The sequence below is a fragment of the Trachypithecus francoisi genome, unplaced genomic scaffold (genome assembly GCF_009764315.1).
Source record: "Trachypithecus francoisi isolate TF-2019V2 unplaced genomic scaffold, Tfra_2.0 Lachesis_group11, whole genome shotgun sequence".
NCBI classification, from domain to species: domain Eukaryota; kingdom Metazoa; phylum Chordata; class Mammalia; order Primates; family Cercopithecidae; genus Trachypithecus; species Trachypithecus francoisi.
The window spans coordinates 23415432-23436140 of NW_022681456.1; the positions used below are offsets into that span (position 1 = coordinate 23415432).

At 48.8% G+C, this 20709-nt stretch overlaps 1 protein-coding gene and 1 long non-coding RNA gene across 2 annotated transcripts in view; both read left to right on the forward strand.

Annotated features, from left to right (window-relative positions):
- Positions 1–19947, forward strand: part of GLTP (glycolipid transfer protein) — a 31094-nt gene extending 11147 nt beyond the window's left edge. The window contains exons 2-5 of the mRNA XM_033220681.1: positions 12087–12145; positions 13179–13312; positions 15089–15239; positions 18411–19947. Coding sequence (XP_033076572.1) covers positions 12087–12145; positions 13179–13312; positions 15089–15239; positions 18411–18593 — 527 coding nt within the window. The 3' untranslated portion in view covers positions 18594–19947. The remainder of the gene's footprint in view (positions 1–12086; positions 12146–13178; positions 13313–15088; positions 15240–18410) is intronic.
- LOC117089430 lies at positions 6254–7530 on the forward strand. The gene is made up of 2 exons (XR_004439596.1): positions 6254–7196; positions 7483–7530. It is a non-coding gene; the product is annotated as an uncharacterized LOC117089430 (long non-coding RNA).
- Positions 19948–20709: the final 762 nt, after the last annotated feature.

Genomic DNA, 20709 nt, shown 5'->3' on the forward strand with positions numbered 1-20709 from the left:
TTTCACTGAGCACTTACTAGGTACCAGAAACTGTGCTTAGGCCTTTATTTATACTTTATTTAAGCGTCACAGCAACGCTTTGAAGAAGAGTCCATTATGAGCCTCATTTTTAAAATGAGGAAACTTTCTGGGTGCAGTGGCTCACGCCTATAACCCCAGCACTTTGGGAGGCCCAGGCAGGCAGATCTCTTGAGGTCAGGAGTTTGAGACCAACCTGGCCAACATGGCAAAACCTTGTCTCTACTAAAAATACAAAAATTAGCAGGTATGGTGGCGGATGCCTCTAATCCTTGCTGCTTGGGAGGCTGAGGCAGGAGAATGGCGTGAACCTGGGAGGCGGAGGTTGCAGTGAGCCAAGATCACACTATTGCACTCCAGCCTGGGCGAGAGAGTGAGAGTTTCAAAAAAAAAAAAAAAAAAGGACAAATAATTTTCCCAGCTGAATGTGCTGGCTCATGCCTGTAATCCCAACACTTTGGGAGGCCGAGGCAGGCAGATCATGAGGTCAGGAGATCGAGACCATCCTGGCCAACATGGTAAAACCCTGTCTCTACTAAAATACACACACACACACACACACACACAAAAATTAGCTGGGCGTGGTAGTGCGTGCCTATAGTCTCAGCTGCTCAGGAGGCTGAGGCTGGGGAATCGCTTGAACCGGGGAGGTGGAGGTTGCAGTGAGCCGAGATCTCACCACTGCACTCCAGCCTGGCAACAGAACAAGACTCCATCTCCAAAAAAAAATAAAAAAAGGATTTTCCCAACTGCATCATTCTTCAACACTGTTTTTTCCTGAACGGGGGCAATTATGGGACAAACAGTTGGCATGTCATGAGGGTAAGTTTGTCTTTTTTTTTTTTTTTTTTTTTTTTTGGAGGTAGTCTCGCTCTGTCGCCCAGGCTGGAGTGCAGTGGCGCAATCAATCTCGGCTCTCTACAATCTCCACCTCCTGGATTCAAGTGATTCTCCTGCCTCAGCCTCCTGAGAAGCTTGGATTACAGATGCGCACCATCATGCCCGACTCATTTTTGTATTTTTAATAGAGATGGGTTTACACTATGTTGGCCAGGCTGGTTTTGAACTCCTGGCCTCAAGTGATCCACCTGCCTTGGCCTCCCAAAGTGCTGGGATTACAGGCATAAGCCACTGTGCCTGGCCCGGGGATGAAGTTTTTAAAGCAGTATTTTGAATTTGTAAATTCAAATTTGAATTTGTAAACATTCTTTCCTCTTTAGATAGTAGACTCAGAGTAGGAACCCGTTTTAGGAATGTAGGTAATCTCAAGGCTCATATCCTTAAAAATAGGCCTTATTGTAAACTGAGCCATGACAACCCACACCCCCAGATTAATAAATGATTCATCTCCATCAGCTGTAATTTGAGTGTCTTCCATTATGATCCTTGTAACCCGGGACCTATAAAGTTAATCTGCCTCATATGTTTAACAACTGAACTTTATTATTCAGCTATGAAAAAAAACATTGAATTTGCAATAAAGCCTCCCCACACCAGGCTTGTAGCATCACGACATGGGCATCCTGTTCTTCCTTTCTGGAAATAACTGTTTATGAATTGGGTTAGGTGTGTTCTGTCCTGAATCACACAGGCTGAAAGTGAAGCAAGCTGTGCATATTAAAGAGTGCTTTTTTGTTCCTGAACATTGTTCCTGAGATGAAATGAGAGGGTGGGCCAGGGCAGGGCAATTTGGTCACCTCATTACTCAACATCGGGAACATCCCGTGTCGTAAGAGATGGCTGTTTGAAGAGGCAGCTTGGATGGAAATTTCCAGATATATGCTGTGGTCTTGCTAAGAGCATAACGACCAGTACTGTCCAACTCTCTTGAGGCCAGAAAAAGAGGAAATGAGGTTGGGCGCAGTGGCTCCTGCCTATAATCCCAGTGCTTTGGGAGGCCAAGGTGGGAGGATCACTTGTGGCCAGGAGTTCAAGACCAGCCTGGGCAACAAAGTGAGACCCCATCTCTACAAAAAATTAAAAACAAAAAATTAGCTGGACGTGGTGACATGTGTCTGTAGTCTCAGCTACTCCAGAGGCTGAGGCTGGAGGATCACTTGAGCCTGGGAGGTCAAAGCTGCAGTGAGGCCGGGCGCGGTGGCTCACGCCTGTAATCCCAGCACTTTGGGAGGCCGAGGTGGGTGGATCATGAGGTCAGGAGATCGAGACCATCCTGGCTAACACGGTGAAACCCCATCTCTACTAAAAATACAAAAAATTAGCCGGGCGTGGTGGCGGGCACCTGTAGTCCCAGCTACTCGGGAGGCTGAGGCAGAAGAATGACGTGAACCCAGGCAGCAGAGCTTGCAGTGAGCCAAGATCGTGCCAGTGTACTCCAGCCTGGGTGACAGAGCGAGACTCCGTCTCAAAAAGAAAAAAAAAAAAAAAAGCTGCAGTGAGCCGTGATTGTGCCACTATACTGCAGCCTGGGTGACACAACGAGACCCCATCTCAAAAAAAAAAAAAAAGAAAAGAAAAGAAATTAGTGTGATTCTGCTGTGTAGCATATGGTCACTGCTGGCTTATAGGGAATTCTGCTTTCTGTGCAATGTCACCCATCTGAATTGTGGCAGAGACCCAGGCAGGAGGCCCCAGACAGCCCTTGTCTAGTCAGAGTTGTTCCAGAGGCCATGCACGAAACCCCTCCTTGGTGCATGCCTCCTCTTTGCAGGAGATTCTGATTCTGTTGGCTATTTGGTTTTTAAGTATCTAAAAGAATTTGGCTGGGCACGGTGGCTCACACCTGTAATCCCAACACTTTGGGAAGCCAAGGTGGGTGGATCGTTTGAGCTCAGGAATTTGAGACCACCCTGGGCAACATGGTGAAATCCTGTCTCTACTAAAATACAAAAATTTAACCTGACATGGTGGCGTGTGCCTGTAGTCCCAGCTACTTGGGAGGCTGAGGCAGGAGAATTGCTTGAGCTTGGGAGGCAGAGGTTGCAGTGAGCTGAGATTGCTCCACTGCACTCTAGCTTGGGCTACAGAGTGAGACTCTGTCTCAAAAAATAAATAAATAAATAAATAATTGAAGCACTGCAGGAAGAAGTAGCTGTCAAGCATCAACAGGTGTTTAAAAAAAATACACAAAGTTGGCCAGGTACAGTGGCTCATGCCTGTAATCCTAGCACTTTGGGAGGCCGAGACTGGAGGATTGCTTGAGCCCAGGAGTTCAAGACCAGCCTGGGCAATGGTGTAGTGAGTCCCACTCTCTACAAAAAGTAAAAAAAAAAAAAAAAAAAAATTAGCCCAGCATGGTGGTGCACACCTGTAGTCCCAACTACTCTGGAGGCTGAGGTGGGAGGATTGCTTGAGCCCAGGAGTTCCAAGCTACAATGAACCATGATTGTGTCACTGCATTCCAGCCTGGGCAACACAGTGATACCCTGTCTCAAAAAAAAAAAAAAAAAAAAGATACACAAAGCTGTCCAGTTGTCCTAAAAGCCTGAAGGCACACCATCTAGAGTCATTTAGTGACAGTTTGAGGGGACCAGTGACATTTCTGGGCCACATCTTTATCATAACTCGTATTTTTGATGATGGCCCTGTTTAGAAAGCTACAAATGGCTTCCACTATGAAAGCAGTGACATTTGTGTTACATTTTCATGAGCTCCATCCAGGATGGCTGAGCTACAATGCTGATGGTGTATTTGTATTTGAGAGCCAGGCACAGTGGTGCACAGCTGTAGTGCTCAGGAAGCTGAGGCAGGAAGATCACTTGAGCCCAGGAGTTCTTGGCTGTAGTGTGCTACACTGATTGGGTGTCTGCACTAAGTTTGGCATCAATATGGTGACCTCCTGGCAAAGGGGCCCACCAGGTTGCTTAAAGAGGTGTGAACTGGGCCGGGCGCGGTGGCTCAAGCCTGTAATCCCAGCACTTTGGGAGGCCGAGACGGGCGGATCACGAGGTCAGGAGATCGTGACCATCCTGGCTAACACGGTGAAACCTCGTCTCTACTAAAAAAATACAAAAAACTAGCCGGGCGAGGTAGCGGGCGCCTGTAGTCCCAGCTACTTGGGAGGCTGAGGCAGGAGAATGGCGTAAACCCAGGAGGCGGAGCTTGCAGTGAGCTGAGATCCGGCCACTGCACTCCAGCCTGGGCGACAGAGCGAGACTCCGTCTCAAAAAAAAAAGAGGTGTGAAGTGGCCCAGGTTGGAAACAGCAGGTCAAAATTCCCATGCTGATCAGTAGAGGGATTGCACCTGTGAATAGCCACTGCATTCCAGCCTGGGCAATATAGCAAGACTTTTAAAAAATATGGTAGATGGAAAATATTTCACTGTTTTTATTTGTCTTATTATTGAGATTAAGCATCTTTTCATTTCTATTGTGAATTGCCCATTGTTCTATAGGGCTGTTGTTTTTTTCTTACTGATTTGTAAGAGCTCTTTACATATTAGGGATATTAGCCTTTTTTCTGTTACGCTTGTTACACAGACTCTCTACTGTCTGCCCCCAAGTTTTTTGGCTTTAGTTGGTGGTGGAATTTCTCCTCTCCCCCATATAGGAGGTTTCTGTTTTTTATAATTAGGTTTATTGGTTTCTTTCCTTGTGCCTTGTGAGTTGAGTAGCGTGCATTGGAAAAAGCCTTCTCCATTAAACAGAAGGGGCCATTTGCCAGCTGTTCCAGATAACCAAGGCTTTACTGTATTTGGAATCTGCTCATTCTAGTTGGGTCTGTGAAAGAAGATGGTGGGACCATATCTGATTTTTCTTATTTTAAAGACAGCTTCAGGCCAGGCATGGCAGCTCATGCCTGTAATCCCAGCACTTTGAGGGGGCCAAGGCAGACAGATCGCTTGAGCCCAGGAGTTTGAGACTGGCCTGGGCAAAATAGTAAGACCCTGTCTCTCTATTTTTTTTTCAGACAGAGTCTCACGCGTGATCTCAACTCACTGCAACCTCCACCTCCCAGGTGCAAGTGATTCTCTTGCCTCAGCCTCCCAAGTAGCTGGGATTACAGATTTGCACCACTACGCCCAGCTAGTTTTTGTATTTTTAATACAGATGGGGTTTCACCATTTTGGTCAGGCTGGTCTTGAACTCCGAACTTCAGGTGATCTGCCCGCCTCGGCCTCCCAAAGTGTTGGGATTACAGATGTAAGCCACCATGCTCGGCCTGACCTTGTCTCTATTAAAAAATAATAATAATAAGAAGAAGAATAAGTAAAACATGTTTAAAAAGACAGCTTCCTTTCTCCCTGGAGGTCATGAACTAGAAAACCCTCCAATTCCCCTCCCTCCCTCCAGGTACACAGGTTCTGGGTGGCATTTCAAAGAGCCTGTTTGCTGACAACAATTAAAAAAAAAAACAAGTTTGGGGTAACTGCAAAACTGGTCAAACAAGAAGGGTAATTTAGGGTTAGGGCTGCATTCTGTAGGAAACGGAAGGCTCGAGAGCCTGGTAGAAACATGTCATGCTCTATTCAGAGCAGGCGCAGGCTTGAATTGAAACTATCAGAGGCTGGGTGTGGTGGCGCATGCCTATAATCCCAGCTTCTAGGGAGCTGAGGTAGGAGAATCACTTGAACCCGGGAGGCGGAGGTTGCAGTGAGCCTAGATTGCACCACTGCACTCCAGCCTGGGCGACGGAGTGAGACTCTGTCTCAAAATAAATAAATAAGTAAAATAAACTATTAGAAAAGCCACCAAATGCTTGGGAATTAAAATCGTCTTCTGGTTTCCTATTTTCTCTGAGTTCACAGGACTTCAAAGAATCATTCTTTGAGTTCAAAGAATGGTAACATTCTAGACAGAAAGGTTAAGGGTGTAGTGGAAGCAGCTTTGGCTCTGGAATTGTGTCTTGGCACTCCCTGGAGTGTAACCTGGGCAAGTCATTTGGCTTTTCTGTAACTTGATGTCCTTGGACTGCACCAAAGGCAAACATAAGCCTAGAGCCTTGAGTGGGTGATGTTGAAACAGGCTTCAGCCCAACTATATACAGAGCACTTCCTGTTTGCACAGCACCTCTGGGCTGTAGAAACCGAAGGGCCAGAACCTGGAGTGGTTAAGTCACTTGGCCAAACTCACACCAGAGCTGAGACTCAAACCTAGGACTGTGGATGCCATTGCTTCAATGCCACTGCCCAGGTTGATGCCCCTGCTAATAGCAGGCAGCCCACCTCCAGATGCTTCTAGACCCACTTCAGCGTGCATGTTTTTTTTTTTTTTTTTTACTCTTTTTATTTATTTATTTATTTATTTATTTATTATTTATTTTTTAGCGTGCATGTTTACATAACACAGATGCATGCGGAGCTCCCTTTCCTGCCAGTGACTCCCTGTGGGTAGAGCGTGGAAGTGGAGTCTGGGGTGGCGTTCCCAGCCCCTGCCTCGCCTCCCCTCTCTTCTGCTAGGCTCCCAGCCCCAGAAGTGCATTTGAGGCACCACATTCCTCCCTTACTGTTGAGCAGGAGCTCTGGCCCTGTGCGGTGGCCCCACACACAATAACAGCTGCTGTTGGGGCCCAGCTCCTGCTGACCATGGTGGCCTCGTGACCCTCGTAGCGCATGGTCAGGAGAACACAAAACAAAAAGCCTTTCTCCCTGCCACCATGGCAGGGCCCCTCAGAACTGCAAAAGGATGCTGCATAACATTTTTCTGCATCTCTGCAATGCATGTTGAATGACCTGAGTCATTGAGAAAAGCTAATAAGCCACCCATGGTGGCTGGTGATCTGTCATCAAGCCCTGCCATCATCTCTTCTTCACTGGAAGGCTTTGGTTGAAAACCAGCCAGTGGCAGTAAAAACAATCATGGTCAGTGCTTTGAGCCCTCACTTTGCATGTGACACCTCTTTCTCACAGCAGCCCTGCAGAGGAACATCTTAGAAGGATTTCCATTTTATAAGCAGGGGAACTGAGGCCCAAGTCCCTTCACATATCCTCTGCCATCTGGGTTGGATGGGTACTTAAAATCAGTATGTTGGGTCAGTCTGAAGCATAGGAGGGTGCAGAGATGGAGAGCCTGGCAGGGAAATACACTGACAGATTCTACATTTCCCGCAGTCCATTCATTCACTCATTCATTCATTCATTCATTCATTCCACAGATGTCATACAAATACCGACTGGGGTCAGGCACCTGCTGGGTGCTGGGGGCATAGCAGAGAACCTGGTCCCTGCCCTCTTCAGAGCTCAAGTCTGGTGGCAAGACTGTTGGTTTAAAAAACAAAGGTGTAGGCCAGGCGCGGTGGCTCAAGCCTGTAATCCCAGCACTTTGGGAGGCCGAGACGGGTGGATCACGAGGTCAGGAGATCGAGACCATCCTGGCTAATACAGTGAAACCCCGTCTCTACTAAAAAATATAAAAAACTAGCCGGGCGAGGTGGCGGGCGACTGTAGTCCCAGCTACTCGGGAGGCTGAGGCAGGAGAATGGCGTAAACCCAGGAGGCGGAGCTTGCAGTGAGCACTCCAGCCTGGGTGACAGAGCAAGACTCTGTCTCAAAAAAAAAAAAAAAGGTATAACACATGTGACTATCATCACTGTAGCAGTGAAACAGACTTGGGGGAAAAAAGTAGAAAAACAAATAGGATTTTATGAGCAGAAAAAAAAGTGACATTACTTTTTTCAGTATTTTCTATGAGAAAATCCAAATGTGGCAAAGTTGAAAGAATTTTATAGTAAATAGTACTCGTACACCTATCACCTAGATGTTACCATTAATATTTTACTGTGCCTATCTATCCATATCTCTATCTATCTGTCCATCAGTCTAATGTAAGCCTTTGTACATTATGCATTTTTATTTTTCACTTATTTATTTTTTTGAGATGGAATTTCACTCTTGTTGCCCAGGCTGGAGTGCAGTGGCACAATCTCGGCTCACTGCAACCTCTGCCTCCTGGGTTCAAGTGATTCTCCTGCCCCAGCCTCCCAAGTAGCTGGGATTACAGGTGTGCGCCACCATGCCTGGCTAATTTTTGTATTTTTATTAGAGACAGGATTTCACCATGTTGGTCAGGCTGGTCTTGAACTCCTGACCTCAGGTGATACACCCACCTCGACCTTCCAAAGTGCTGGGATTATAGGGGCGAGCCACTGCGCCTGGCCCACATTTTAATTTTTTTAAGAGATGGAGTCTCACTCTGTTGCGCAGGCTGGAGTGCAGTGACACAATCATAGCTAAATGCAACTTTAACTCCTGGGCTTGAGCGATCCTCCACCTCAGCCTCCCGAGTAGCTGGGACTACAGGTGCATGCCACCACGTCCGGCTCATTATACATTTTGGGAAGATGTGGATGTAAAGCCGTCAGCTGGAGCTGAGGAACAGCCTTATGTCTGGATGGGTTTTGCCAGTCCCCATGTAGCCCATCCATGGCACCTGCCTGGCCCCCTGTGAGGGTCAGAATTGGCACCCCCTGGCGGCACTGTAGTCACTGGCGGAGGAAAGAGGTTCTTGGCTCCGGCGTTATTATGTAAGTTGAGAATGCATGGTCCTTCCAGAGAGGCAGCGGTAGCGGTGCTGGAAGAGAACACCTTCCAGGGCTAACAAGTGGCATGACTTCCCCAGGCTGGCCTCCACATGCAGCGGAGGTCAGTGATCTGTCAGGTGAGGTTAAAGGGTGGCATGGAGTTGTCACCCCATTGATGCCTGGCAGGCCTGTCTGGGAGACCAGAGCACCCTGGATTCGTTGTCTGCATCCCTGGCACAGCACCTCTGAGCAGCCTCTGACGTGACCACCATAGGGAAGGCTCCAGCATGGCCCATTGTTGGGAAATTTGCCTCCGCAGACATTGGAAAGAGGCTCAGTTGCCAAGAGGAGACTGCTCATGGCCCAGCATGAGGACAGCATGCCCAGAGCTTGCAGCAGGACAAGGTAGCAGCCCCAGCTCTAGTGGGGCGTCACAGGGGAGCACAGAGAAAGCAGCAGGGGCACAGGTCAAGGATGAGTCCCACTCGGTGGAGGTTCTGGGGGATCCTGTGGCTTCCACAATGATGTCATTTGCTGGGTCACAGTATCTGACCCTAGTAATGATATGAGGTCATAAAAATGATTAAAGTCCAGGTACTGAGTGTTCAGCACTCACCGGACACTCTGCTACATGTATTTGGTGCCTTATTTTATTTTATTTTTGAGATGGAGTCTTGCTCTGTTGCTAGGCTGGAGTACAGTGGCACAATCTCGGCTCACTGCAACCTCCGCCTCCTAGGTTCAGGCGATTTTCCTGTCTCAGCCTCCTGGGTATCTGGGACTATAGGCGCCTGCTACCACGCCTGGCTAATTTTGGTATTTTTAGTAGAGGTGAGGTTTCACCATGTTGGCCGGGCTGGTCTCAAACTCCTGACCTTGTGATCCGCCCGCCTTGGCCTCCCAAAGTGCTGAGATTACAGGCGTGAGCTACCGCCTGGCCTCAGTGCCTTATTTTTAATTTCTTAAAGAAGTATATGAAATAAGTACTATTATTGCCCCATTTGACACAAGAGGAAACAGGCACACAGAGGCGAGGAGATTTACTCAGCTTGGGAGTGGTCGTGCAGGATTCTCACCCCATCTGTCTGAATCCCTAGCCCACCTTCTTTCCACTGGGCTATGGGCTGTTTCCTTAAGTGTCTAATGCTGTTTCTCTCATGTACCTCTTTTCATAGCTGCAATTAGAATGTTCCAGATGGCTGGCCAGGTGTGCAGGGTCACCCTGAGTGGAATTTGGCTTAAGGAAGTTCCTTCCCTAGCCCTCTGCCCTCATGTGGTCACTTGGCGCACACACTGAGGTCCCTGTCTGGCCTCCTGGGTATTGGCCTTTCACTCCTGTGGGGTCGGCACCCGCCTCTAGCCTGCTCTGGGGTCTTTGTCCCCTGGGCTCTGTAGTAGGCTTAGTGAGCTCACTTTTCTGGACTGCAACAAGGACAATGAAAAGGTGTCACGGAAGCCCGGTAGTCTGTCTTCAGTCTCAAAGGTAAAGTCCACATCGAGCCTGCTCAGTAAAGAACCTGCATACTTCCTGCATGTAAGGAGCGAGATGTCCTGTGACAGCCTGCCATGGGGGTGTCAAAAGAGGGAGCGGAGGAGAGGCAGGCAGCAGGCTGCTCACATTTCAGCAGATTCCAGCAGTTCCAGGCACTGCCAGGCAGTTTCCAGGTCTACATTTTATCAACTCCAAGGTGTTACCTATTATACGATGCTCCCATATATTATGACCTACCAAGAAAGGAAAACGCCTCCATTTAAGAACATTCTACTGGGTGTGATGGTGTATCCCTCTAATCGCAGCACTTTGGGAGGCTGAGGCAGGAGGATTGCTTGAGTCCAGAAGTTGAAGCCTGCAGTGAGCTGTGATCTTGCCACTGTACTCCAGCTTGAGTGCCAGAACAAGACCCTATCTTTATTTTATGCATTTATTTATTTTTATTTATCTTTCTTCAGTTGCCAAAGGACCCTGTCTTTAAAAACACACATAGGTGCACACTACTATTGAAGACAATGGCCGAGAACAAATTCAGAGGGCAGAAGTCCAGGAGTGTATTTCACATAGCCAGCTAAAAACACTTTAAGGCTACCAACAAAGCAAAACCAGTTACTACTAATCTTAAGAAGATAAACGAGGCCGGACACAGTGGCTCATGCCTGTAATCCCAGCACTTTGGGAGGCAGAGGCGGGTGGATCACCTGAGGGTGGGAGTTCAAGACCAGGCTGACCAACATAGTGAAACCTGCCTCTACTAAAAATACAAAATTAGCCAGGCGTGGTAGCGTGTGCCTGTAATCCCAGCTACTCGGGAGGCTGAGGTAGGAGAATTGCTTGAACCCAGGAAGTGGAGGTTGTGGTGAGCTGAGATCATGCCATTGCACTCCAGCTTGGGCAACGGGAGTGAAACTCCGTCTTGGGGAAAAAAAAAAAAGATAAGCGTTATGAATGATGAAAAAGTCAACAGAGTAGATAAAGCTTTTGTATTCAAAAACTGCAATTACTTTTGCACCAATCTAATAAATATACGAGATTTGCACACTTCTTAGAAGGACTTTCTCTTGAACCTCTGTAGAAAGAACTGATTCCTCAGTAGCATCATGAAAATAAAGTAGTTAATATTGATGAAGCTACAGAATTAATGGCTCAGTTCTAATATAGTGGTGATGCATCAAATTTCCCCCAAAGACCAATAAATTAAATGTTTTATCCAATTAAAAACAAACACATTGTACAGCTCTAGAAAAAATTTCTTTATATCCTTATTCTGTGAGCTTTTTTCTATTTTAAAAGTTAAGCACTTTTTTAAAAAAAATCTTTTTTGTTAAAAACAGACACATTAGCTTAGGTCTACATAAGATCCTGATCACCAAGATCAGGATTTTTTTTTTTGAGACAGAGTCTCACTCCGTTGCCCAGGCTGGAGTATAGTGGCGTAATCTCACCTCACAGCAACCTCCGCCTCCCAGGTTCGAGCAATATTCCTGCCTCAGCCTCCTGAGTAGCTGGGATTATAGGCACGAGCCACCACGCCCAGCTAATTTTTGTATATTGGTAAAGACAAGGTTTCACCATGTTGACCAGGAGGGTCTTGAACTCCTGACTTCAAGTGATCCACCCACCTTAGCCTCCTAAAGTGCTGGGATTACAGGCGTGAGCCACTGCACCAGGCCAAATTTTTTTTTTAATTAGCTGGATATGGTGGTGCGTGCCTGTAGTCCCAGCTACTCCAGAGGCTGAGGTGGGAGGATGGCTTAAACCCAGGAGGTCGAGGCTGTGGTGAGCTATGATCACACCACTGCGCTCCAGCCTGAGTGACAAAGCGAGACTCTGTCTCAAGATAAACCCCAAAAAACAAACAAATACCATTCTGATTCTCGAGATGAATCAAATGTGTGTCTTAGAATTGGATTGTTTATTTCAAGCCATCCTCATCATGCCTCTGTGATTGGTGCTGTAGCCTCATTTGCCAACAGGAAGCTCAGAGAACGGAGCTGGGGGCTGCACCCAAGCCCATGCTGCCTTAGTAACATCCAGAACAACTCAGCTCTCCCCGGGACCCACCACATAACCCACCCACCATGTCCCCACGGCCTGCAGTGGCCCTGAAAAATCACTTGCTGGTAATCTCAATCTCTCTTCTCATTTTGTCCCCAGATTGCCTTGGGTCCCCAGTGTTTACTCCCATCAAGGCAGACATAAGCGGCAACATCACGGTACGTACCTGGTCAGGCAGCCGTAGCCTAGGACTTGCATCAGGAATCTAAGCCTACCTGGGTTGCCAGCACCATGGTCCCAGCTGCAAGCTTCCCAGGCCGAGGAAGGAGATGGAGGTGTAGAAGATGGGCCCCAGGCTTGCCCGATCAGGGCTCAATGTTCTCTGCCCTCCTCCACAGTCTCGCCATCTGGTCACCAGTCTAGCCTGACTGGGACCAAAGTCTAATTAAAGGGTTGACCCTGAGAAGGAACCTGCTGGTTCTTTCATCTATCCCCACTAAGTAAGTAAGTCCCAAAGTCCGCAGTCAGCACTGGTCTGGCCCTCCCCTTCTCCAATCCTGATGTAGTTCCTGATGCCGTCTCCCCCGCTGTAGACTGCCCATGAGAATCCATGTAGGGCCCAGCCAAGGGCTCGGGACACACTGTATGATCTCATTTCTTCATCCCAGCAGCCCTTTGAGGCTGGTCCTCTGTTATCCCCTTTTTACAGATGAAGAAGCTGAGACTCAGAGTGAGACCTTAAGAGAAGGACTCACTTAAGGTCACAAGCAAGTAAGTGGCAGAGCTGGGATTCAGACCCAGGCCTACCTGGCTCCATCTCAGAGGCCTTCATTCCTGGACTTCTTGGAATCCTCGGAACCTATTTCCACTTGTCCACCAGAGCAAAACTGCAGATACTTGGTGTCTGAGCCAGTGTCAGTAGTGGCTGGAGAACATGAACTTTGTACCAACTGTGTGACCTTGGACAAGTCCATGCCCTTCTGTGAGCTTCAGTGTCTCTGCCTGTAAAATGGGATAATGACAGCAACTTCAGGGTTGCCACCAGGATCATATAAGGCAGTGCCTGTAAAGCATTTTGCAAATCCTGGCTAATGTGAACAGTCATAGTTACTGTTACAGGTCTTATCTTTGCTGTTCCTGGAGGGCAGGAAGGAGTGGGAGATGCTGGTAGGGTGCTCTTCACCCAGCGTGCGGGCCAGATGTCTATGGGGGCAGTTTACCTAAGGGAAAATCCTGTGTGCTCCATTTCAGAAAATCAAAGCCGTGTATGACACCAACCCAGCCAAGTTCCGGACCCTGCAGAACATCCTGGAGGTGGAGAAAGAAATGTATGGAGCAGAGTGGCCCAAAGTAGGGGCCACACTGGCGCTGATGTGGCTGAAAAGGTGACAGGCTCAGGTGGCAGGGCCTGGGCTCTGTGCTGTAGAGGAGGGAAAGCAAACTGTAACTGTTCTGCAGTGTCACCTCAGGCTGGGAAGGTCACTTCTGAGCCCTTCCAGTGTGATGCTAGTTAATGACTGGGAAAAGGCCTCCCAAGGGCCAGGGCTTGCCTGACAGTGATGCTTCCTGGTTCCAGTCTCATCAGAGTATATGAGCACACCCTGATCTGGGCATTGTGCTAAGCTTTTTATATGCTGATTGGGTTTCATATTCTGTGAGTTAGGTGTGGTAGCTATTCGCATCTCACAGAGGAGGCAGCTGGCACTTCTGGAGGCCAAATCACGTGCCCATGTCATCCAGCACAGTTATGCAGGTTGCCTACTGCACAGAGGTGTCCTGTTTAGGGCTGGTCACACGTACAAAGTGGATTTGTATGTTATGACAGTTTCTTGGTAGAAGTACACCATCTTGAGGAGAAGGAATTCTTTTATTTTTATTTTTTATTTTTAGACAGGATCCCGTTCTGTTGCCCAGGCTGGAGTGCAGTGGCGCAATCTCGGCTCACTGCAACCTCTGCCTCCTGGGTTCAAGCAATTCTCCTGCCTCAGCCTCCTGAGTAGCTGGGATTACAGGTGTGCACCACCATGCCTGGCTAAGTTTTGTATTTTTAGTAGAGACAGGCCCGCCATGTTGGCCAGGCTGGTCTTGAACTCCTGGCCTCAAGTGATCCGTGTGAGGCAGGTGTGAGGCGCCATGCCCGGCGGTGAGGAGGAGTTCTAATTTGCACAAATACATCCTATGGGCTGGTTTGAACCCATGCTGTTCTCAACCAGCTATAGACTCTTCAGCCCTCAAACCTAGTGCTTCTGCCCCTTAGAGCACCCCACCCTGACCTGATCCCCACCCCACTGCAGGGAGGGAGCAGAGCAGCTCACCTGGGGACCCCAGTGGGACAGTGAGGGGCAGCGAAGGAAAGAGCCTGCTGGGAGGGGGGCGCGCAGTGAGGCAGGCAGGGTTCGCATCCTGGCCTGTGACTGAGACTTTCTAGGGAAGCCTCAGTGCTTTCCTCTGTGAAACGGGCTGATTGTGCCAAGCTCAGCCTCACAGGCCCCAGGGAAGCAAGAGGTGAGATGATGTGTGCTAAGGGGAGGGCCCTGGTGAGCTTTTCCATGTGGACTCCTTGCTATACCCCATCTGCTTCTCCTGGCTCTCGAAACATCACCCTACCCCTTGAGGAAAGGCTCGAGTGGCCACTGGAGGATGCTCTGGGAGGTCTCAGGCAGAGGAGCAATGTAGCAGACTTAGAAAGATGCTGAGGGCTGGGGAGTGGGGGCGGGGAACCTGGTGCACACGGGGCCAGTCTCGCCAGTGTGCCCGGTATATCCACAGTCTGTGGTCTGCAAACCCTTTAAGGGCCAGCACTGTGGCTTCATTCCTCAAGCCTGATGGTTGCCTACCATGTTGCAGCCTGTGGGGGTCATGTGGACACAGAAATGGACAAGGCAGGCCCAGACCTACCCCTCGTGGATCTTACAGCCAGTGTCACTATTGTCATGGGCCAGCACCAGGCCTGGAGGAGAGAAGGTGCTTGGGAGATAATGAATGGAGGCAAGTGGTCACGTTACTTGTAAGCAGCAGGGAAAGATGACCAGGGAATAACCACTCCCTCTGGGGTGTACATGTTCCTGGCTCTCAGCAGGTGGCAAATTCAGAGTCCATCAGGGTCTTTCACGACAGGGGTGTGCACGGTCCTAATGAACCTTCTCCTCCCTGGGCTGCAGAGGCCTCCGCTTCATCCAGGTCTTCCTCCAGAGCATCTGTGACGGGGAGCGGGACGAGAACCACCCCAACCTCATCCGCGTCAACGCCACCAAGGCCTATGAGATGGCCCTCAAGAAGTACCACGGCTGGATCGTGCAGAAGATCTTCCAGGTGAGCCGCCCTCACAGGCCTTAAAGGACTACCGGCTTGCAGATTCTGCTCCCCACTCTGCCCCTGCTTGGCCGAGGCCTCCTGGCCTGTGAGGCTGTGTTTACCCTCTCGGGCTCAGGAAGGGCTCCCCCATCTATTTGGATGAAGCTAGTGTACGGAGAGGTCCCCCTCCCGTGCCCTTGGCCAGTCCCATTCAAGCCACAGCGGGTGTCACTGTAGATACTCCACGGTGTTTCTCTCTAGGGGCCTCGACCTGCAAGGCCTGATGGTGGGGTGAAAAGAGAAACCACAGGGAAAGCCCTGGAGGACCCCAGGTCGAAGGTGGCCCAGCCTGACGGCCCCTCAAATTCAGCCTGGATCCCCACATGGGGCATGCGGGGAAAGAAGGGCCTCCCCTGGGAGCATCTGCTGAAAGGACACCGGCCCTCTGGGTTCCTGGTGGCCTGTGTTGGGGTGACATTGGCTAGGGCTCCTGGAAGTGAGGCTTCAGCACCTGCCTGGTTAGGTGAGGGCCCTACAGTTGATCACCAGGCTGAAAGCCCTGCTCAGGAGACGTCTGAAGGCCCTCTGGCTGCCCTGCGCCATGCCCTTCACCTGCTGCTTGCTGCCCTCATCTCACCCACATGTTCCTGCCCGGCCTGTTCTGGCCACCCTTTCTGCTGCAGCTCCCTCTGCCTGCCCACTCTGGTGGCCATGAGAATGAGGGGCTGATGGGCCCTGTTCAGTGTTCCTGTGGGGTACAGTCTGCAAGCAGGCTGGAGTAGAAACCAGTATGGTTCCAAAGAGGAAGAGCTGGTCACAGAGTGAGATGCATGGCAGCCCCTGGGCCATCCACCCCGGAAGAGCTGGAGACAGAGCCCATTCCCATGGGCCCCTTGAGATCTCCACAGTGCATTGCCCCTACAAATCCTCAAACCATCACCTCAGTAGTAACAGTGTGTCCTGTGTACCTGGCCAGGGCAGCTGCCCATGAATTGTAATCTTCACAAATGCACCACAAGGTGGCACTGTTCTTACCCCCATTTTCCAGATGAGGACAGTGACACTCAGACAAGGTCACACAACACAAAAATGGGGGACTGTGATCCTACCTTCCTGAGCCTCAATATCCTCATCTTTCAAATAGGTATAAAATAGGCATTAAATAAATGAAATTAATCAGTATAAAGTGCTTGACACATGGTTCACATGGTTTACACTCAGTACATCAAAGCTATTGCTTTTTTTTTTTTTTTTTTTTTGAGAGGGGGTCTCCCTCTGTCGCTGTCGCCCAGGCTGGAGTGCAGTGGTACAGTCTTAGCTTACCGCAACCTCCATTTCCCAGGCTCAAGTGATTCTCCAGCCTCAGTGTCGCAAGTAGCTGGGACTACAGGTGCAAGCCACCAAAACCTAGCTAATTTTTATATTTTTTTGTAGAGACAAGGTTTCACCATGTTGCTCAGACTGGTCTTGAACTCCTGAGCTCAAAGCAATCCTCCCACCTTGCCTCCCAAAGTGCTGGGATTACAGGCATGAGCCACCACACCAGCTATTACTACTTTTATTATGAAATAATAATATTTGGCCAGGTGAGTGGCTCATGCCTATAATCCCAGCACTTTGGGAGGCCAAGGCAGGTGGATCACCTGAGGTCAGGTTGGAGATCAGCCTGGCCAACATAGTAAAACCCTGTCTCTACTAAAAATACAAAAAATTGGCCGGGCGCGGTGGCTCAAGGCTGTAATCCCAGCACTTTGGGAGGCTGAGGCGGGCGGATCACAAGGTCAGGAGATCGAGACCATCCTGGCTAATATGGTGAAACCCTGTCTCTACTACAAATACAAAAAATTAGCTGGGTGTGGTGGTGGGCGCCTGTAGTCCCAGCTTCTTGGGAGTCTGAGGCAGGAGAATGGCGTGAACCCGGGAGGCAGAGCTTACAGTGAGCCGAGATCGTGCCACTGCATTCCAGCCTGGGCGACAGAGTGAGACTCCGTCTCAAAAAAAAAAAAAAAAATAGCTGGGCATGGTGGCAGGCACCTATAGTCCCAGCTACTTGGGAGGTTGAGGTAGAAGAATAGCTTGAACCCAGTAAGCAGAGGTTGCAGTGAACCAAGATCATGCCACTGCACTCTAGCCTGGAGGACAGAGCAAGACTATGTTTAAAAAGATTTAAAAAATAGTATTTATACTTTCCTCATCCTATCAAACTCCTGGCCTAAACTTTTTTTTTTTTTTTTTTAAGACGGAGTCTCGCTCTGTCACCCAGGCTGGAGTGCAGTGGCGTGATCTCAGCTCACTGCAACCTCTGCCTACCGGGTTCAAGCAATTCTCCTGCCTCAGCCTCCCGAGTAGCTGGGACTACAGACGCCCGCCACCACACCTGGCTAATTTTTTGTATTTTTAGTAGAGATGGGGTTTTATCATATTGGCCAGGGTGGTCTCGAACTCCTGACCTTGTGATCTGCCCACCTTAGCCTCCCAAAGTGCTGGGATTACAAGCATGAGTCACTGCACCCGGCTAGCCTAAACTTTTTATCTAGTTGTACCTTTTTTCTTCTGGCTCTGAAATTCTGTGAATTTCAAATTCTCTGTACTTTTCAAGTATGAGAGCAGACCTGAAATTTAGGGAAGTATCGTCCCCCTAAGGACAAAAGAGAGACCACAGTATGATTAGCAGTCGTCTCCCCAACTCAGAAAGGGAGTTTTCTGAAGAAGCAGTTCCCTTTTTCCAAAGCAGGGAACCCAGAAGGAAGAGACTTACCCATGCTGAACACCTACTGTGTGCCAGGTGTTGTGCTGAGTGCCTACTGTATGCCTGGTGCTGTGCTGAGCACTTTGTACAAGCCCCCTAATCCTTATAAAAGCAACCCGATTAGGTGGGAGCCATTATCCCCATTTTGCAGATGAGGAAACTGAAGCTCAGAGAGGCTAAGTGACTTGCTCAAGGCTCACAGCTAGTTGGTGGCCCAGACTGGCATTTGCACCTAGGCTTGTCTGTCCCCAAAGCTGATATCCTTCCTGCTGTTGCTCAAAATACACCTCCCTTTTCCTTTCCCTTCCAACACCTCAAATAGCACAGACCCCCTGTCCAGCACGGACCCAGGGAAGACCCCTCCCAGAACCCTGGCATGCTGGCCTGGCTCCTCGGCCCCTGCTAACGCTGTGCCTACCTCCCTTCTTGCCCGTCTCAAGGCAGCACTGTACGCAGCCCCCTATAAGTCCGACTTCCTGAAAGCACTCTCCAGGGGGCAGAATGTGACAGAGGAGGAGTGCCTGGAGAAGATCCGCCTCTTCCTAGTCAACTACACGGCCACCATCGATGTCATCTATGAGATGTACACCCAGATGAACGCCGAGCTTAACTACAAGGTTTAGGCGTGCCCACCGCTGGACACGCCCCCGACTCATGGCCACACAGAGAAACAGGCAAACCAGAATCACTGTGAATCAAGTCTGTGAGCTGCCCCTGGCCTGCGTCCCCCAGAGCGGCCCAGGGTCCTGCCAGAGTCTGCAGGGGACAGCCCTCGTTTTTTAAGTCTTTTTTTTTCTTTTTTGGTCTATTCTAAAGGACCAATAAATAATGATCTTACTTCCAAATCTCCTTGGAATTTCACGATAGCACAGACTGACTTTATAGCTTCATTTCAGCGTGGTAAAAATCGATTAACACTTCTAATAAGTCAAGTCCTAGGGTTTTTTGGTTTTGTTTTGTCACCAACGAGGAACACGGCTCTGGGGGAATGGTGTCATCCACCTCACTTTAAAAATAAGCACATGATGGCCGGGCACCATGGCTCACGCCTGTAATCCCAGCACTTTGGAGGAGGCCGAGGTGGGCGGATCACCTGAGGTCGGGAGTTTGAGACCAGCCTGTCCAACATGGTGAAACCCCATCTCTACTAAAAATATAAAAAATTAGGCGTGGTGGCACACGCCTGTAGTTCCAGCTACTCAGGAGGCTGAGTCAGGAGAACTGCTTGAACCCAGGAGGCGGAGGTTGCAGAGAGCTGAGATCACACCACTGCGCTCCAGCCTGGGCAACAAGAGCAAAACTCCGTCTCAAAAAAAAAAAGAGGTGGGCGGATCACTTGAGGTCAGAGTTTGAGACCAGCCTGACCAACATGGTGAAATCCTGTCTCTACTAAAAATACCCAGGCATGGTAGCACATGCCTGTAATCCCATCTTCTTGGGAGGTGGAAGCAGGAGAATCACTAGAACCCGGGAGGTGGAGGTTACAGTAGCCGAGATCGCGCCACTGCATTCCAGCCTGGGCAACAAGAGCGAAACTCAGTCTCAAAAAAAAAAAAAAAAAAAGCACGTGACCTTCTGAGGCTCTCGCTGTATTTGCTATTTTGGTTATTTTAAGGACTATAGAGAGTTTGATTTGAAATTATGCAGGGCCCCATGTGGGATTTTTTTTTTTTTTTTTTTTAAAAGCAAACTGGTGTGTATTCTCATGTGGTTTGCATAGCCCAGCCTCACAGCACTATTGTAAACCCTGCTCTTTCTGTCTCGCTAGACAGGTTTTTTTGTTTGTTTTCTTTTTTCTGTTTTTTTTTTGTTGTTGTTGTTGTTGCTGTTGCTTTACAGCTGAAACCAACCAGCAAGCCCTTGATGACCAAGAGGCGTTTCTTTCAAAGCTATAGGGCACAAACAATTGACCATAGATGACTCTGTTTGCATTCTTCAGAAGAATTACTTCCTTCAGGGACAGATTTTTCAACCTAAGAAACTACCTACTGTGTGTATTCTCTTGATGGGAAGAGATGAACCCTTCAGCCGCTAAGATTCAAGAAAACGCCTCACTGCCTTAACCTTGACTGTTCTTCCTGGCGCTACAAAGAGCTGTATTTTTTAAAGTGCTGGGGCAAACAAAGCAACCCCAAAAGAATTGACGTGTGTTTTAAAAGAAAAAACCCAATGAGGAACAATTGGTGATTTTTATGCAGAAACTAAATAATCCTTAATAAATAAATCTCTATTTTGGAATCACATCTGTGCACTGTATTGGTTCTTGATTTTTTTTTTTTTTTCTTTCCTGCATTGGAAATTACAACTGGGGACCCTTACAAATCCTACCTACCAAGAACTTCTTTTCTGGCCTCTGTGGTTGTAAAATTTTATTTATTTATTTATTTTATTTTTAAATGTTTTTTTAGAGATTGGGGTCTTGCTATGCAAAGTTGCTAGGCTGGTCTCAGTCTCCTGGCCTTAAGCAATCCTCCTGCCTCAGCCTCCCAAAGGGTTGGGATTACAGGCATGAGCCACTGTACCAGGCCTGGCCTCCATGGTTTTGAAAAACAGAACTGGTTGCTGCATGGAGAAACGGGAATTTCACATAAGACTCTTGGGTTTTGGCAGGGCACAGTGGCTCACTTCCGTAATCCCAGCACTTTGGGAGGCTGAGGCGGGTGGATCACTTGAGGTCAGGAGTTCAAGACCAGCATGGCCAACATGGTAAAACCCCGTCTCTACTAAAAATACAAAAAT